The sequence below is a fragment of the Triturus cristatus genome, chromosome 8, assembly GCF_964204655.1.
Source record: "Triturus cristatus chromosome 8, aTriCri1.1, whole genome shotgun sequence".
Lineage (NCBI taxonomy): Eukaryota > Metazoa > Chordata > Amphibia > Caudata > Salamandridae > Triturus > Triturus cristatus.
Genome location: NC_140591.1, coordinates 769,570,506 through 769,590,356, shown reverse-complemented (window position 1 = coordinate 769,590,356; position 19,851 = coordinate 769,570,506). Strand labels below are relative to the sequence as shown.

The following is a 19,851-nucleotide window of genomic DNA, read 5'->3' as shown; positions in this document are numbered from 1 at the left end:
GATAAGAAAGCAAAGCAGGTGGGGGAGCACACGAGGGTGAGCGCATCAGTGGGAGGCAGTAAGAACCACACAGGTTAGAGAGCAGTGTGGAGAGAAAAAAAAAGAAGCACACTAGTGAGACAGCTGGAAAACAAACTTTCATAGACTGCTAAACAAAAAGAAAAAAAATAGCGCCTAAAAAGTAGCATAGTAAGGACAGCAATGGGCTCCGTAGTTCAGGGAAGGGACAAATGCATGCGCTGTCTAGTAAACAAGACCTAAAAAGTGGCCTTCTCTACACCCCAAGTAAAACTGCTTGATGAATTGGAGAATGTTTCCCACAATTTACAGCCCCAGTTATCCAGTCTTAACTAAAATTAAACTGTTTCTTTGACCTCCATAAGCTCATTCTTACCAGTATAGCGGAAAATTCAAACTAAGGTATTACTTTATAAAGATATTTTCAAAAGAACACAGCCCTTTCGTAAGGACAACCAACAACCACCATTTCAACAGTGCCCAGAATTATTGCAGCTACAGCACAGCTGCAGGTCTAGCCATGACAGACGAATTAAGGAGAAAAGGGCTTCACCAGACTTTGTTTGACCCAGGACTGTGCCCATCATACAGGTATCACTGTCCATTTTCCCTAAAAGGTTTGGTAACCATACTCTGCTTGCCTCGCACTCAAGCGAGTGCATCTCAGGCAGTCTTAAACAGAAATCATGACTGAACAGTTGAAGTCTTCTGAATAGAGCATTTTGTCATACTGAAGTTATTTAACACCTTTATTTTTAAACAAATACAACAAATATGAAATAGATCTTCAAAAAAGTAAACAAATTAAGGTGCACTTACTTTTACAGGTCAAGACCTGCTCAGAGGTGCATTGAAGAGGCTAGCAGATAGCATGACAGGACACATTCAGACATGATCACACAGGTATACAGTCAGAGTGAACTGGGAGCACAGAGCAACTGTGTGAGGGGGGGGTGGGGGGGGGGCACAGGCCCCCTATTTACTTCCATTGTATTCATTCATAAACATACTCCTTTTCCTAACTGGCACCACAGCCCCCCCTCCCCTTACGTAAAAGTCTTGCCAGACAATGAGCTGTCAAAGTCTAATAGACTTAAATACAACCAAGTTCCTACAGTCCACTGCCCACTACCACCTTTCAGACTGGCACCGCAAATGTACTGGTGAATGAATGCAGAGTCCAACAAACCTGATGCAGGCCATGAGAAATTTTTTGGGCAGAGACAAGAGCCAGAAACACCACTATCACCTGACACTGGGGCAACTCCAGACACCATTGCAATGGGCCATGCAACATGCAGTGATAGGAGGAGTCCCTTTCTGCCAAGTCAGTAGGTGGTATCAAACCACCACTGACCGACAATGGTGAAGTGCTCAGAAATCCATCATTTCGCTGCCTCAGACACCAACAGGGAGGCAAGAGCCTGGCCTGCACTATGTGAGCATGTGATCCTGTGCATTAGTGTGTCCTGTCACGAAAGTAACTAATCTCTCCATGATGTAACAAGGACAAAGTTGTGTACTTGTCAGACATTGCATTGCTTATTTTTTAAAGTTTGATGTTGCATTTGTTTTATTAGTGTATCCAAGAAATAAATTACTTCAAATCAAAGTATTAATTTCCACCACGTTTCTGCTACTGCCTTCTTCAGATGGCAAAGGATTGCTTTCTCAGTGACTGGTCAGTTGACAGTGCTGGATTTAAAAACTAAATAAATTTAAAAAATACTTCAGTGCTTTAATTAAAGTGCTAGAAGAAAATACTGTCTTTGAAGGTTCCAAACAGAACTCGGAATCAAAAGCAGGGCAGAGATATGTTCAGATGCGTAGTGATTCAGGTGGTATGGTCACTTAAGATAAGTCTGTTTAAGTTACTGTAAAATAACTGTAGGACGCTGGCTCTATATAGTGTACTAAAACAAAATACACTGCAGAGTCCAGTGGATTCCTTATTGGTTTACAGAGGTAAAAGTAGAGAATACTAACTCCATCTGTGGCAGTGTGGGCGAGCAGTTAGGCTTATCAGAGGGTAGTGCTAAGCATTTGTTGTACTCACAGAAGCAATGAGACAAGAATACATTTAGAGACCAATTTGAATAATATCAATTTTTACGTCATTTCAGACCAAGAACTTCATTCTACAGTAGGTAATTTTAAAGTTATGAATTTATAGTTTGCAAAATAGATCACTTGTGTGGAATTAAGCACCATTGAAGTCAAAGGGGAAAAGAGAAAAATGCATATGAAATCGTTCTTTCAAGGTTCAACTCTTGGATAGTTAGCACAGCCAGGTCCAATGTTCCACTAGCGAATTCTCCGGAGCGTCCCAGCAGGGTTTCAAGGTTGTTAGCAGCTGGTACGCTAAGGGAGAGAGGGCCACTTGAAAATGCACTGCACGGAGGAGGAGCCTAGCGCGCAACCAAGATGGCCGCGTAGGTGCGAGGCTCCCGAGGACCTCCGTGACCTCCTACATAAATCCTGAAAGTATCCTGTCCTAGATGAGGGGACTGTGTTGGTGAGCCCGAGCTGAGGTGTCACCCGTTTTCCGCTTCCAAATTGGACCTCGGACACCGGCGGGAGCACCGATTGAGGTTTGCGGCCTTCTCCACGCCGGCCCCCCGGATTGGAGTTACGGGGCGATCCGGAGACAAAGTGATCAACAGCGGCGGGCAGGGCTGGGCGACTCGCGTACCCCGCGCTTTCACTTTCGCTTTTGCACCCTCCTTGCTGTGTAGGAGAGGTTGGGTTGCGGGGCGGTGTGTGGTGGTGTGGCCTCGTTGGGGTGCCCTGCTGGCCCGCCGGCTGTGATCTGTCCTGCGGACCTGTGGCTGCCCCCCCCCCCGGAGCCCGTGAACTGGTTTGTCGGCCCTTTCCGAGGTGATTGGCACGATTTGGGGACTGAAACCATGTCCTCAAAACAAGATGGCGACCGGGCAAAGGTGAAATCGACCCGCCGTGGCGCAGCCCATCAGTCCAACAGCATGGACCGTTACACCCTCCAGAAGGGATCTCCCGAGGTGCCGCGTAGGTCTCCTGAGGACCCGACTGATGCTCCTGCGCTGCCCACGGATCTGACCCTGCGAGATGTCATGGGCGCTATCGCCGAGATGAAGGCCTCGGTGGACCAGCGCTTTGACACACTGGCGCAAAAGATGGACTCGGTCCACGTGGATGTTGGCCTGGTGAGGGCTGATTTATCCAAGACCAATGACCGGGTCGATTCTTTGGCCCACACCACCTCGGGCCTTACAGCGGACGTGGCGGCCCTCCAAAAGGAGGTGCGCCGGCTTGGCCAGGCGAGCGCCCTGATGGATCGTCGACTGGAGGATTCCGAGGGTCGGGCCCGAAGGAACAATGTCCGCATTGTCGGGGTACCGGAGGGACGTGAGGAGGCGGCGGCGGACCTGTTTGTGGAGGACCTGATTCTCACCCATCTCCAGCCCCGGGGGCTGAGTAAATTCTTTGCGGTGGAACGTGCCCACAGGGTTCCCGGAGGACGACCTAAGGCCGGAGCCCCTCCGAGGCCTATCATTGCCCGGATTTTCAACTTTCGGGACAGAGACGCTATCCTTCAGACTTCTAGGCAACAAGGACCGGTCAGACTTGACAATATGGACGTAAACTTCTATCCTGATTTCACCCCAGCGGTCCAGAAGCAGAGACTGAGCTTTCTCGGAGTCAAACGTCGTCTACGGGACTTGAACCTTAAGTATGCGATGCTTTTTCCAGCTAAGTTGCGGGTGGAGGTGGATGGCCGCACGCACTTTTTTGATCGTCCCGAGGCGGCCGGGGACTGGTTGGACTCCTTGCCCGGGGATCGGGGCCGGGGGGGTGGGGTGGGCGCGGTTGGAGGGGAAGGCTCGCCGGATCAGGACTGAGGGATTAATAGTAGGCCTCGCTCTGGACAACATTGTCGTCATTTTTGACTGTTCGTTAAGTCTCCCTCCTGTGGAGGTGGTGCGGGGTCTCTTGGGGGCTCTCCCTCCTCCTCTGGGGGACTAGTTAGTTTAATCATTCATGGGGCAACAGGCACACTGCACTTTGGGGGGGCTGTTTGGGCTCATGCAGGGGTGCAGGGAGGGGGGAGTTCTGTTGGGATGGGTGGGTTGGGGTGGGGTGTTGTTCGTTTTTACCGCAAGGCAAACCCTTTATTGGATTGGTGTTTTTAAGGTGCTCTCCGGGGGACGAATGATGGCTTCTGTATGTGATGGGGGGTAGGGACCTGATTTTATTGTCCTGGAACGTTAACGGACTGGGGGATAGGATTAAGCGAGGTGTGGTCCTGCAGTATTTGAAACTACTTTCACCAGATGTGGTCTTTCTGCAGGAGACACCTCATTGGTAATTCCTTTTGTGCCATGAATCGACGTGGCTATCGCTTGGTGGCCCACTCGGGCTTCACGTCGGGCTCACGGGGGGTGGGCATCATGGTGAAGAACTCGCTCCCGTTGGAAATAGACGAGGTGCGCCATGATGAGAGGGGACGCTACACTGTCTTAGTGGGGAGAATGGAGGGTAAAGTAGTTGTCTTTGTATCAGTGTATGTCCCACCGGGGTTACAGTCTACGACTTTTGCAGACTTAGGGCGCCTCCTCCTTGACCTTCCGGGGGGGCTTCTGGTGGTTGGGGGGGGGGGGGGGGACTTTAATGCGGTGGTTTCTGGGACCGTGGATCGTCACCCCCCTAGGGACCTCCCCCGGGCGCAGGCGTGGCTGTCCGGCTTCTTAGATACACTGGGATTGGTGGACTGCTGGCGCTTAAAACATCCAACGCAGCTGCAGTACACTTTCCACTCGGGTGCCCATGGTAGCCTCTCACGGCTTGATTATGTCCTTGTCCCTGCGGCCTATGTTGGGAGGGTAGGAGAGGTGCGCCATTTGGCGCGGGGTATTTCAGATCACTCCCCGCTCCTGTTGCACGTTGATGTCTTCCCGAGGGGGGAGGGCAGGGTAGCTCCAATCAATGCCTGGTATCTGCGCGACCCCACTATTCGCGCTGATTTGATTAAATCCTTGCAGCGGTATTTCGATGAGAATGTGGGGTCTGTCCCTTCGGCTATCTCCCTGTGGGAAGCCTTCAAAACGGTTCTTAGAGGGGAGGCCCTCTCCTTTATTTCCCATGCCCGGAGGCGCGAGCAGGAGGAGGTGACCCGGGTGGAGGCCGAAATCGCTGAATTGGAGGGTGATCTAGAGGGTGGGGTGACGGACGCTGCACTACATGTCCTACAACTTAAGCAGGCGGCCTACAGGGCCCTCGTCACGGAGGCGGCCAGGGGCCTCTATAGAGAGCAACAGGGGCGACTGTATGATGTGGGTGATAAGGCTGGTAAACTGCTTGCATGGTTGGATAAAAAGGAGAGAGCGAGTCGTGTGGTCCCGCTGATTGAGAGGATGGATGGTGTGCGTGTCACCGAGCCAGAAGACATTGTCTCTTGTTTCGCGGATTATTTCCGCGAGGTGTATTCCCCGGTTTCTCCCTGCTCGGAGGAGGACTCCCATGCCCTGCTTAGGGATATCGCGCTGCCTTCCCTTTCGGTGGAGGACAGGGTGTCGTTAGATGCCGCTCCTACCTCCGACGAATTTGCCCTCGCCATCCGCTCGGTCGCATCCGGCAAGGCCATGGGCCCGAACGGCATCCCTATTGAGTTGTATAAGCTGCGACCGGATGTACTGGCACCCCACCTCCGTGCGATGTTCCTGGCGGCCCACTCGCTGGGCTCCCTCCCGCCGGACCAACGTCTGGCTACAATCGTGGTGATCCACAAGGAAGGGAGACCTCTAGACCAGGTTACATCCTACCGGCCTATCTCGCTCTTGAATGCGGAACCAAAAATCCTCGCCAAGGTGCTAGCCAACCGGCTGGTCGGCGTGGTGGGCGATTTGGTCCACCAAGACCAGTCCGGCTTTATTCCCCATCGCAACACGGCCCTTAATCTGCGGCGCTTGCACGGGGTGCTCGCGCGTGTCCCGTTTGTGCGGGAGCCGGCCATATTGGCGTCCTTAGACGCCACCATGGCGTTTGACACGCTCGAGTGGCCATACATCTGGGCTATGCTGGCGAAGTTTGGATTTGGCCCGGGGTTCATCAGCTGGGTCAAATTGTTGTATTCGGGCCCATTGGCGCAGGTGGTGGTGAATGGAAGAGTATCGGTCCCATTCGAGCTGGGACGGGGTACGCGACAGGGCTGTCCCTTGTCGCCGCTCCTGTTCGCGCTGGCCTTGGAACCCCTGGCGGAGTGGCTGCGGTGGCACCCTTCCATCCGTGGTCTCCGTTGGACCCCCGAGTATGAGGACCGCGTGTCCCTATACGCTGACGATATCCTATTGTACCTAGCCTCCCCGCGTAAATCACTGATTGTCCTGGTTGATGTTTTGCGCTCATTCGGCCGCAACTCAGGCCTTGTCATCAACTGGGCTAAATCATGTGTGTATGTGCTTTCCGGGGAGGCTCCCGTCCTCCCGCGGGTCTGTCCGATCCAGATTGCCTCGCAGGGGTTTCGGTACCTGGGGGTTTACATTACTCTGGACCCGGAGGCCCGCTACGAGCGGAATCTGCTTCCCCCCTTCCAGCGCTTGAAGGAGGACGTCGCGCGCTGGCGGCGCCTGCCGCTTTCGCCGCTCGGCCGGGCGGCATTGTTTAAGATGATGTCGTTACCACGCTTCCTGTACGCTCTCCAGAATACTATGGATTTAGTCCCGGCGCGCTACTTCCGTGAGGTGGAGAGTCTACAGCGCCGCTTGTTCTGGGACGGGAGGCCGCGTATTGCCCTGGCGAAGTTGACGCTCCCATGGTACGACGGGGGGATTGCCCTCCCGGATATTAAACGGTATTACTGGGCCTCCCAGCTAGCTGCAATTAATCATGGCCTTTACGGGCCCGCCTTAAACCCGGCATTTGAAATGGACAAGATGCTCCTGCCTGGTGGCGACTATAATCGAGCGCTCTACTCTGGCGCGCCCGGACCCCGCCTGACGGGACCTACGCGTGTCATGGTACGAGTATGGCACGCGGCTAACGCAGCTATGGGGTGGAAGGACCGTTTGACCCGGGCATCACCGTTGTACGCGTCTGAGAGATTGGGCTCCCTGTGGACCTCGAAGGGCTTCGAGAAGTGGGACACGATCGGCATCAGTAAAGTGGGGGACCTCTGGACGAGGGGGGGGGGGATTTAAAACATTTGAGACGCTGCAGACGGAGTTTCAGCTGCAGGGCAGTGAATACTTTCGGTACTTGCAGGTCCGTCACGCGCTGGGCTCAGTCTTCCCAGACGTCGCCTCCATCCCGGAGTCTTCCCCCCTGGAGGATAGAGTGCTGGATGGCCATGTTCCGGACAGCACGATCTCCCTCATTTACAAAAAATTGATTAATGATCGCTCGGGCTTGCTGACTGGCCTCCGCGAGGCTTGGGTTGCCGACGGGCTGGAGTTGGACGACGAAGACTGGATTTCCGCGGTGGCCTCTCCGAAGGAGGTGGCCATACCGGCTCGCCTTCGCTTCGTCCAGCTTAAGATACTCCATCGGGTTTACATGACGGGGCCAAGGCTTCTGCGTATGGGCTATGCTGAGGATGGGTTGTGTAAGCGTGGGTGTGGTGCTTTGGCGACTTTTTTGCATATTTTGTGGGAATGCCCGAAGGTGGAGCGATTCTGGCGTGGTGTGCATGAGGTCCTGCGAGTGGTTACGCATGTCGCGCTGCTGCCTGAAGCGAGGAGATGCCTGCTGAATGTGTGGGAACCAACTGACTACTCGGTTCCGCAGACGCGATGGGTGACTCTGGGATATATGATAGCTAAGCGTGACATTGCTCAACTGTGGGGGATCCCAGAGGCCCCCGGCGGTGTCGGCCTGGAAAGAACACATGGATTGGTGCATGTTCCGAGAAAAGGTGGTGTATGTGGCGAGGGGTAAGCCTGGGGCATGGGTGAAAGTATGGGGCCCCTGGAACGCCTACCGCGGGGGTATCTGCGCGCCACCATTGCTGCCTGCGGCCTCACCAGCCCCGTCCCCTTAGTTGACTCCTTTCCATAGCCCCGAACACGGAGTTCCCCCAGTCCTCGATCTGTTCCCTTTCCCCTCTTTAGACTCCTGTTGATGGCTGGGGTCCCCCATTCGGGGAGCACGTGCTGTTACTTTCGACTGCGGGTTGCCTTGCGGGTGTGGTTTTTGTGTTGTGTGTATAAAATGAAACCGTATTGTGGGGTCAGAGTGATGTGGCCCACGACGCTGATACCTCCTGATTTTGCTTCTCTGCACCGCCCAGTGTTCTTGTATGTATGTCATATGCTCCTGTCATTCTAGCGGCCGGCCGGCCGGAAGGTTGTAGGCCCATACTTGTATATTCTTGAGATTGCAATAAACGGTTGCAAAAAAAAAAAATAAAAAAAATAAAAAAAAATAAAAAAAAATAAAAAAAAAAAAGGGAAATGCACTGCACAAGGGGACTTGCAAGTAAGGGGGCCAACTTGAGGGAGCAGGTCACAAGGGCTTCAGGACCACGGGAACGCAGCTGGATAGTTATCTGGGTGAGTCAGGCGCCGAGCAAATAGGTCAGTCAGGCAGCATGCATCAAGAAGCCCTCATGGGAGGAGCCAAGATGGCGACCGGGACGGCAGCGAAGACTGCCGGCTCCGTGAACCTCCGCATCCCGCACGGATATCCTGCATGAGATCCTCAGCCTGCGCTACGCGCTCGTATTCGTGAATGAGAGTGGCAACCGACCGTGTGACTCCGAAGTTTCTGGCGGCTGTACCGCCGGAGAAATGTGCCTTTGAAATTTGCGGCCCGTGCGGCCCTGGAGCCAGGACCTCGAGTGGACGCCTTGGCCGGGTGGCAGTTCAACAACAACGGCCTGTGGTGACTGGGTGGAGTCGGACCACCGGAGCGGTGCACACCTCGGCCTACATTTCGCCGTGGTCGTTCCTACCGCTAAGCGTAGCGGACCGAGAGCATGCCCGGGGTGGCAATTCTGAGATTCTCCGGTGATTGCCCCTGCCTTTGACGGTGAGCTGCCCGGACGCCGCCCGTAACTCGCCCTGATTCTTGCGGGCTGCTCCCGGATTTTCGCGGGCGCTGGTCCGTGGTGGGGACGACTGTTGCCCGTGACCACACAACGGATAATTTTTGCCTGCCCCCGGAACCCTGTTTCCAGCGACGTGGACCTTGAGGCGCTTGTCCCTGGGTCCCGGTCCCAATACGGGTCGGGCCTACCCGGCGGCCATCTTGTTATGATGAAGCCTACTATCCTGTCCACCGGGTCACAGCAGGATTGGGAGTGTGTGACTTTTGGGAGTGTGGCGGAGCGATCGCAGAGAGCTGTGCTGGGGTACGGCGACCTCCTCGAGGCTCTCGGTGCCCTTCATTCCACCTTGGTTCATGGCATCGGGGTCTTGGGGAGTAAGCTCGATGGTGTGGCATCAGCGTCGGGACAGTTGCGGCCTGCCTGTCCTCAGGTACACAGGGACTTCCCACACTGCACACAGGAGGACAATGCCGCGGCCATCCCTGAGATTAGTGAACAGCTGGAAACTCCGGACAGTATGCTTCCGTGTGATCGGCTGGCTGTGGGTCTGATCTGTTCCGGAGGTATTGGACCTGAGTGGGAGGTGGTGGCCTCGTCCCGTGCACGGCCTCTGGCGACCCAGGGAAAATTCAAGCAACAGTTGTCTACTTTGGCTGATTCCGACTTCCCGGACCTTGTGTGCAGTGCAGATCCTGGGGCAACACTGGGAAAGACGTCCCTCCATGATGCGGACTGTGTTGGTACTCAGAGACTTCGACCCCACCTGTGTGCGTCGCTTCCCGGTCGTTTTTGGACACTCCTTTACCTTGTAACATTGGACATGGCGCTGGGTCGAGGGGTATGCATGGGCAGATTTGCAAAGAGCGGTCAAGGATAAGGCTGATCCTTCAGGGGTGGTCATCTAGTAGACGGGCGGTCTCAGGGGTTGGGTGCTCTCATGGCATAGCTATTGGTATAATTGGTGCATAATGCTCCCCATTTTTCTTTGGCATGGTCGATTTTGTGCTGCTTACTGTTTGCCTTGGGGAAAACTTACCGTGCGGGAGGGAGAAGCCGGGGGCATGTTTTGAAGGCCCTCCTCCAGTTTATTAATACTCTCTCTACCCCCCCGTCTGGTGGCGTTCTTTTCTTACTCCCTTTTCTCTGTTCTTCTATATTTCGGGTCTGGTTCCAGGGCGACAGGCACACTGCTGGGGGGGGGGGGCCGTACTCATCTGCAGAGGTGCAGGGTGGGGGGTTGGGGAAGGGGATTCTTTAGTCTTTACCTTTTTTTTCCATGGCCTCCTTTTTCTTCTCTGATTCTTCTTTGTTTTTCTTTTCTGGGAACAGTGTGGTACAACTCCTTTGTTGTGAATCACTGCTTTTTCATGTGTGCCACAATTTCCGGGGTGTTTTCTGGGCTTTAGGGCATGGGACTGCAGGCGCAACTGGTCATGATACTTCTCTACATCCTGCACTTCCTGTTTTAGCGCCATTGACTCGATAGATTGCCGTTTATTGTTTGCGTCTGTTATTCTGCCTGCCATTTATCGCTGCTGGGAAATTGTTTGGCACCTGATCCTTTCGTCTTTCCCTATTATAAAACGAAAGCCTTCTTAATCCTGGGGTCCTACTTGCGCCATTCACTCGCCGAGAATATATTAGCATGGAGATTCTGCTCCCCGAGGTTCTGCCTGTGTCAACATTGGATCTCTGTTGCTTTGATTGCTTAGCGGCCGGCCCCGTGGGGTTGTAGGCCCATACTTGTTATTGGTTGAAATGCTAATAAAGGTTTTTCCAAAAAAAAAGAAGCCCTCATGATCAGGAGCAGGCAGTTGGAGAGGCAATTTCACAGCAGCTGGGCCACTCGCGAAGTGTGTCTCTGGGGTCTTGATGCCCCTGCTTCCTGGACAGTTGACATCTGTAGTGGACTGTCTCAGTGCAGGTTACAGGGGGTCCGGTAACGCAGGTATTGCTGAAACATGGTTCCAGTAGGTCCTGGTGTCCTCAAACTTGGTGGATCAACACATTTAACCATTCACAGCTGCAGTACCACTTTTGGCCCGGGTGTGGTGGAGTCACCGGGGAGCAGTAAGTCGGTGAGACCGAAGTATGCAGTTCAGTGCCTGCTGTCGCAGGGGAGCAGTGCATTTGCTCCAAGGGAGGTTCTTTTGAAATTTTTTGAAGCCTTGAGGTGCATCAGGGTTCTTCGAGCACTCACAGTGGCAAGGCAAGGCAGCACACCACGATTGTCAAGTCCTTAAGTCAGCAGGCTGGGTTTGGCGCCAATTTCTCTGCAGCAGGACGACTTCAGTTCTAGGGCAGCAGCTCTTCCTAGTCCGTTTCTTCTTTGTATCTGTCGAATCTAAAGTTCAGGGTCCAGGGATGCCACCTGAAAACTAAATTTAGGGGCTTTAAAGGAGGAGACAGGTTGCAGGAAATTGGCTACTTACCTTTAGGGTGTCTACATCCTCTAAGTGACTACTTCCAATGGGAAGCGAGAACTACCATTGCCCTGATAGGTCACAGTGTCTACATCGCCTGCCGCACCACAGGGGAGGTGCTGGCTGAATGTCGGCACTCCTCATCTAGCTAATTTTCACTCCTGGCAAATGTGGAGGGGGGGGGGGGGCGGGATTGGCATCCCCCACTATCTGGGGAAGCCTGGGTTGCACTTTGAAGGCAGTACCGCCATTGAAGCTTTCCGCTCTGGAAGGCAATGCCAGGCTGAAGGAGGAGTGAAGCACCTTAGCTCAGAACACGCTGTTTCAGGCCTCACCCCATGAGATCAGAAACAGGTCTGGGGGTGGCATGCTAGTTTTCTTTGGACCCTCTAAATTAGTCTGCGTGCATTTATTAATAAATCCAACACTGGCACCAGTGAGGATTTACTAAGAGGAGATGTTTGGTACCAAGCATCTTAAGGTACAGTGAAGCCATCATGACAAGTATCCAGCCCATGCACTCTATGGCTTCCCTGTGCACTTAAATTAACTTGATATTGCAGGGTCATATCTGTTCATGCAGATATGTCCACACGTGGAATATAGTGCACCCTGCCTTATGGCTGTAGAGCCTGCATGAGGGGTGAGCTACCTTTCCTCAAAAGTTGGTTGTCTCTGCACCAAGACATGCAGCCCGGAATGGCAGTTTGCATAGTCTTGGTGAGTGGTCCTTGGGGTGGCACAAATTGTGCTGCAGCCCCAGTGGACCTTCTTTAATTCCCCAGCCCTAGGTACCAGGGGTGCCATTTACTAGGGACTTACAGGGGTGGCTTAAGTTGTTCCAATCGTGGTTCAGTTTTGGGAAACATCTGGGAAAGAGATCTTGCACGGAGAACCTGGTTAACAGGTAGCCAGCGCACTTACAGGGCGAAACAGACATCAAGCAAAAAGTGGGGGCTAACCATGGCAAGAGAGGCACTTTCCTACAATAGCTACTGATTTCCGGGTTGGTGGCTGCTCACGAGCAGGCCACAAATTGTGGGAGCATGGTGCAGGGTGGTGTTTTGGCGTCGGGTGCCTTGTTTTCAATTGGGATTCTCCAGTTGTAACAAAGACTGCAGGCTCGGGGATTAAGTTCTTCTGAAGGTTACCACCGGTTGGAGAAATAAGTTGGGATGCTGGGACACTGTCGGTTAGGCCACCCAAAGCCGTGGGTCTTCGGGGGCAGGGGTATCTTTAGGCGTCTGGTTTTCTTACCAGCGCCGGTCGCGGTCATGGGAGTCCTCCGGAAAGACTGCAGGTGCTGTTTGGAGGGTCGAGGCAGGTCAGAGATCACCAGATATCAGGCCAGGATCGCCAGGGAGACCTCATGGTGTTGGGCCACTAACTCAGATCTTAGGCATCAGGTGCAGAGTGGTGCAGACTCTCCGGTGCTCACAGGAAACAAAGTTTTTACTTGGAATGCAGGGCCAGTCCTCAGGGTTCTTGAGGTTGCTGGCTGCAGGACACACCAGGATTTCGCTGGAGCAGGTTTGAGGTTGGGACAGGCCAGTAGAGCTAGGGCAAAGTCTGTGGGCGTCCTCTTCGTTTCAGCACTGGTTCTTCGGTCCTTTTCTTCTTGTCCGAGGTAAAGTTCAGGGTTGCCCCTAAATACTAGATTTAGGGGCGTTATATGCAGGTAAAGGTTGGGACCAATGGGTCCCTTCCTTGGGGTGGGTACACCCCCTATTACTCCACCCTCCAGTGGGAGGGAGGCATAGGCCTCACTCTGTTTGGCTGGGTCCCCACCATCTGCAAGATGGCAAAGAGAGTTGTGCCTTACCATACCTCCTTATCTGGGGTTGGCAAAGGTGGGCACACCTCCGTTCCTCACTTGGTTTTCCCACCCAAAGTGGGGGTCATAACCAGTTGGGGCCAGTTGCCGGAAGCAGCTAAGGCCTGGGGTAGCTCACAAAGGCAGTAAAGTAAGCCTTTGGAACTTCCCCTTCGTGGACTCTGCCCATCCTGGGGGAGGAGGCTTAGAATGTGCATTGTTTCAGATCCCTGGGAGCAGCAGGCTCTCGACCAAGGCGTCCAGAAACATGTCTGGTGGTGGCAGCTGGTGAGCAGCCACTCAGCCTTGACACTAATGTTAGGTCGTTTTTCAGGTGGCATCTCTAAGATGCCTCCCAAATGCATTTTTCATTAAATCCCACACTGGCATCAGTGGGGGTTTATTGTGCTGAGAAGTTTGATACCAAACTTCCCAGTTTTCAGTAAAGCCATTATAATGCTGTGGAGTTCGTAATGACAAACTCCCAGCACTGTATACTCTTAACTGCATTACTGCACTTACAATGTCTAAGAATTGGCTTAGACATTGTAGGGGTACAAAGTTCATGCACCTGTACCCTCACCACTGGTATAGGGCACCGAGCTAGAGGGGTGGCTGACCTATGCCCAGGCAGTGGGTTGTAGGCATAGCACACAGGGATATTGTTAAAGCAACCCCTCTGGGATATCCCTGTCACACTACGAGTAGATCAGCTAGAAAAGGTGGGGGTTTAGCAATAATCTTTCATAATTCTTTGAGGACGGGTTTCTGTGCGGTGGCGAATTCTTCTTGTGAGGCGCTTTCATTTAGCCTCTCCCTGTCGGACCATTACACTTTCAAGGGTATTTTACTTTACAGACCCCCTGGGCCAAGAAATTTTTTTCTTGGATCGATTGGGAATATGCTTGAAGTGGGCTTATGCCTCAATTCCTTTACGATCCTAGGTGATTATAACTTCCATCTTGAGGCCTTGGAGGATCCCGATACTAGGACTCTCGTGGAAACAATGAAGAGCGGTGATCTGACCCAAAGAGTGATCAAGCCTACTCACTTAGCAGGCCACACGTTGGATTGCATTTTCTCTAATGACCCTGAGTTGATATTTTCAGGCGTGCTTCCTCTTACATGGACTGATCACTACGCTGTGTGTTTCGAACTCACCTGTCCAAATTATGGGTTTAACAAGGGGGAGTCCAAGAGACAATACGAGAGTAGATCTTGGAATAAAATTAAGGGGAAAGATCTAGAAGTAGAATTGGAAGCAACGTTGCGTCCGCTTTCCACGGGGGCAGAGGCGGCAACATCCTTTTATACGAATTGGTTAGCAGCAGCCTGTGAGAAATTAGCCCCCAAAAAACTGTGTACTCCTAAAAGATTGCATCCTACAGCCCCCTGGTACACTGAAGAACTGAAAACCCAGAAACGTATTTGTAAATCTCTAGAACGCAGTTGGAGAACAAAATATGAGGAGGCAGACAGAAGATGCAGAGTTTGGCATTATACAAGGGTTTAATTTTTAATGCCAAGAAATGTTTTTTCACAAATATAATTGTTCAAGCACAAAACTCGGCCAAAGAAATTTTTCATACAGTATCTGAGCTGATCTGCCCTCGCACTGGCAAAATTGAATCTAGTCAGGAACTCTGCGAGGACATTGCGAGTTTTTTCCTGAACAAGGTGGTCATTTTCTCCGCGTTCAATTGTAGTAATATAGATCATATTCCCCGTCAGGAGGGAGTAGAACTGGGATTCCCCCTAGGTTTTTAATAAATGTTATGATATTTCTTCAACTGACACTATTAAACTCCTTTTGACAGTGAGATCTGGCTCGCCTTTTGACCCATGTCCGGTCGGAGTAGTTAAGTCTGCCCCAAACCAGGTAGCTCAAGTCCTTACCCCTCTTTTTAATAGCATTTTTGACTCGGGGCTCTTCCCAAAAATGCGGAAAATGGCTTCAGTGTTACCATTACTAAAAAAGGCGAATCTGGATTGTAAGGACCCTAACAACTTTCGACCGATTTCTCGCCTTCCTTTTCCAGCTAAAATGCTGGAGAAGGAAATGAATTCAAAATGCGGCAGCTAGGTTACTGTCCGGTACAGCTAAGTGTGCGCCTATTTCCAAAGAAATTAGCAAACTGCACTGGCTTCCTGTGAGGAAGCAGGTTTGTTTTAAAGCCCTTTGTATTGTGTTTAAGGCACTTCAGGGGATGGGCCCGGAGTTCCTGAAACAAAACATCCAATGGTATCATCCTAAAAGGACGTTACGGTCAATGGAAGCCAGGTTGGCGATAGTACCACGGATAAGGAAGGCTTCCTGGGGCGGAAGAAGCTTCATTCTGCGAGCCACCAAGGGATGGAACGCCCTTCCGCCCGATCTTAGAATGTGCCCTGATCTTCTGGCCTTCAGGAAGAGCTTGAAGACCTGGTTGTTTAATTAGTGTGAAAGCTTTTGTCCCCTCCTTTAGGAATGGGTAGCGCGAGGACACCCTTGGGTAATCGCGCGCTATATAAATCTGTGAGTGAGTGTGGCCCTGGGTACCTGTTAGGCAGAAACACATGAAACACTCAAAGTACATCAGCAGTTTAGCAAAAAGAGGGGGCAAACATGCAAAAAGAGGACACTTTCTAATACCTATAGATTGATTTGTAAGCAACAGCACAATCCATGCCTTTCACCCACTTGCTGAGTGGTGGAGACAACACAAGAGATTCAGACAATATCCTTTTAGCTACCATCAGCCCGGTTGCAATGTGGGAACAAGAACTTTTTCTTTTTAAAAAGTGGCTAATATGAGAAAACTTCTTGTATTTGTTTATGTAGTTCAATGTGGATAGAGAAGAGCCCACGCCAAATGGGAATCTGTCAGTTTTGTTTAAAAAACCAACTTCTCTAGGCAACTCTGATTAATTACGTTGTTGCTGTATTATATGCAAAGACTAGCAATGCACCAGAAGTGATCTTACAAAAGGTCTATAAATATTTTTTTTACCTGGGCCCTCATTGTTGTAGAAGAGTCTCGCTTGATCACTTGGACATAGACAATGGTGAGTTTAGTGCAAAGTGGACAGCAAGTCCAGCTTAAATTCCAACAAATATTCACTGGCTTGTTACACAAATCATTTTTTCCCCTCAATATTGTAGAGTTGAGCTTACTTAAAAGGGAGCCTATACTTCAACTTAGAATTGCTTCTGGTGAATTTACTGGCAAGATTGATACAGTTTAATGCAAGTGGTGAATTTCTTCAATTCTTTTTCCTGCATTCTACTTTTAGAAATAGGTCAGTTCATTTTTGCCTCACAAGGGTTTTGACACTGGATGTTACAAGTATAAAACGACCTCTAGGTCGTTTATGAAGAGGCTCACATAGGTTGGAGATAATGGCAGAGTGCACAGAAGTGTCCTGCATTTTCCACGGAGGTTTACGACTGAGTAAAGTTGGTGAATTTAAAGTGGAGTCTGGTAAGGACTACAATGGAATGTCTTCCATTTGATTTTTAAGCACTTCAGTTAATGCCACAAGACGGTCATCATGAATAAATACATGGTTGCAATATTAATGAAACATTCAATGTATAGATATGGTTCATCCCCTCAACGTAAAAACATGGTTGGAATCCTTTAATGATGGAAATTTACAGACAATGGGTTAGATGTGAAGGTTAGCAAATCTATTTGCACATAACAGTCTCTCAAAAAAGCAAAACAAATATTTACCTGGTAGTCTCTCAAACCAACCAATATGATATCAGATGTGTTTATCCAAACCTACCAGGAAAAGAAAGAATATTGAACCTTTCTATTAATGTTAAGCATCAGGTTAAAGCACAGCATACTAAATTCACTGTCTAATTCATGGATACACTGGAACATTCTTTGCAGCAAGTATGTCGCTTTTGAAACTAATTTACATTTAAGCTATTTGAGAGAGACTAGACAAAATCAGACTTGTGTATATCATGGTCATATTGGAACATTATCAATCCACACACTTCAAGAATGCTTGAAATTGAAAATGTCACAAAGAGCAAAACTAGTTGTAGGTTCTCAATTTGTCCTGACCTACTTGAATACTAGTATTTCAATCAAACGCTCTGGTTTGAGAAAATGGCAGACATGAAAGATGAGGTGTAAAACCATGGGAAGATAGAGGTACAAAAATGGAGGCAAGGAACATGTTTGGGGAGAGGCACAAAAAGCTTAGAGTCGCCCTGGAATTTTCCTCCACCTATGTCCTATGTGACTTACTCTATATGCACCTGTTAAGTGCCACAAAGTAGAAAACTAAAAATGTACGCTTTTAAAGATTTAACATTTTAACACAATGTGGTGCTGTAGATATTTAAAAAGTTGCTCCAGACTTTATAAATGGATGCACTCAGCAGCGACCAATAAGCAGACAACCCCCCTTTACCAGAAGACATTTTATCAAGTCGCGCAATCTTACCTTTTTTCGTAATTTCCCTCTAATGTGACATAACCTCTTGACACCATCAAAGCACATTGCTTCCAACCGGCCATTTCCCAACATCTTGATCACCTGGGCATACTCTAAATGAACAGAGGAAAGAGCAAAAGTGATCAGAAAAATTACAGATTTCTATCACACATCAACTGCTGACTGCATGGTGTATCAAAAGCACCAGGAAAGACAATAGCTCAAAGGAATGGTATACAGGTGACAAAGCACTCATTCACCAAAAAGAATAATTACTCTGCCATGGTTTTTTGGACAGAAACTCGTTTGCAGATGGGAACAGACTATGAATCGTCAAGTCCAACCTGAAATTACAACGTCTGTACATGGTACATGAAAAGGGTTGTTCACAGTAAGGCAAGTCATTGGAACAACTGTAAACATTTTTAACAAATCCTGAAAAAAGATATCCAGCTATGGGAATAAAGCCAGATAAAATGTAAATGAGACAAATGAACACTCATCTATACTTACAACCAGCTCCAGGAACGTTGTGTGATGGCACAATTGACTAAAACAGTAACACCCCTCCCAATTACAATTTGAGATGTTCATATATGGGCAGGGGATACAAGACTGTTACTCTGACAACATGTGACCGATTTTCGTACAACACATGCCTTCCAAGCGTGTTGGTACCTTCGCAACATAAGTGGAGATCTATAACAGTAAAGGAAAATTCCAGTCAAGAGACCCTTACCTTGTCCATCTTCTTTAAACACCAGTTCTCTCTTCTCAGATTCATTTTCATTCTTACCTCGTCGCCTGTTTTTACCTCCCTTACCTAGAGAGATGAAAGCCAAAAGGTAAATAAATGTTTCACATAAGTTACTCACATGCAAGACAAGACCTACCTAGAGTAGTGGTTTTCAAACTTTGTTTTTACATCTGGGGGTGTGGGGGGCCTACATCAAACACAAACATTCAATTAGGGGGGCTATGGAATGGCAAAAGTATTTTTTTCACAATTACACTATAAAATTGGCAGTTCTAAACAAATGTCATGATTCAGACAACGCAGTTCTGTTCCGCTATTGATGTTAAAACTGCTACCAAATACATTACTGCCAACATGCTATGGGCAATAGCTCTCCATAAAGTCTAAAAGTATCCAGCGTGATCATGTATCAGAAATGGGGCTAGGGACTTTGAGGGCGATTTGGAATTCCCATGCCTACACAATTCAGGGCATACGTGGCAAAAGAGGTTAAGTACTGATGGCCCATTGCAGAATACATACTGGCATCGTTTTGTTTCCACAAAAAGATAGCATTATTTCATATTTATCAAGATGCTTCTCTCGACAAATGAAATGAAGCATTTCAAATAGGAAAAATCTAGCCCAAACTATATTGTTAAAATGAACAAGTTACTTACCTTCTGCACCGTTTTTTCTGATGAATAATTGAACCACGGATTCCTCACCTTTAGAACATCTCCAGCTGCTAGACTGTATCCGGAGAAATCTTCCGGCAATGCTACCATGGGCCAGTAGGTGGTACTGTGCAGCTCCACGAGGACTCCTTACAGCCCTGGAAGTAACTGAGTAGAGCAGCATACAAGCACGACCCCTGTGCAAAGTTGTCAGTTTCTAGCGTTCTTCTCTTTTGGCGCCTTCAGACCCAGAGCACAGAATAAACTTATTTGCGGTTTCCTAACTTGGGACCTATTTTGTTTGCTAAGAGCCAGAACAGGGAGGAGGGTGGGCAGTGAGGAATCCCTTTCGGGTGAACACTTCATCTAAATATAGTTACTGATGGTTAAGTAACTTGTTTTTCAGACAATACTTGAAGAGATTTGTCACCTTTAACAGAACCCACTGCAGTACCAAACAAATGATTGAGAGGACCTGTGGGGTGGGCTCCCACCAACAATTCCTGCAGAAAAGAACAGGTGAAGTGATCTTCTTGCCAGTCAATCTAGTACTGTTTTATGAACAGATGCCCACATCACAGCCTGGCAGATGTTCAGAATAGGTACACCCCTTGCCAGTGCCATTGTAGTGACCTGGGCTCTAATAAAATTAGCCATAGGCCATCAGTGGGTTTGCTTGTTGGCCAGTGTATAGCAAACTTTTGAGGCAGAGAACTAGCCAGCTAAAC

General features: G+C 49.8%; 1 protein-coding gene across 1 annotated transcript in view; it reads right to left on the bottom strand.

Moving 5' to 3' along the window:
* The window catches only part of LOC146805066 (eukaryotic translation initiation factor 1A, X-chromosomal), a 54,642-nt gene that overhangs the window by 15,411 nt on the left and 19,380 nt on the right, over window positions 1–19,851 (bottom strand). Inside the window, exons 2-4 of the mRNA XM_085622205.1 lie at window positions 18,450–18,533; window positions 17,720–17,823; window positions 16,990–17,040 (exon numbers count right to left, since the gene is read on the bottom strand). Of these exons, the coding sequence (XP_085478331.1) occupies window positions 16,990–17,040; window positions 17,720–17,823; window positions 18,450–18,533 (239 nt within the window). The remainder of the gene's footprint in view (window positions 1–16,989; window positions 17,041–17,719; window positions 17,824–18,449; window positions 18,534–19,851) is intronic.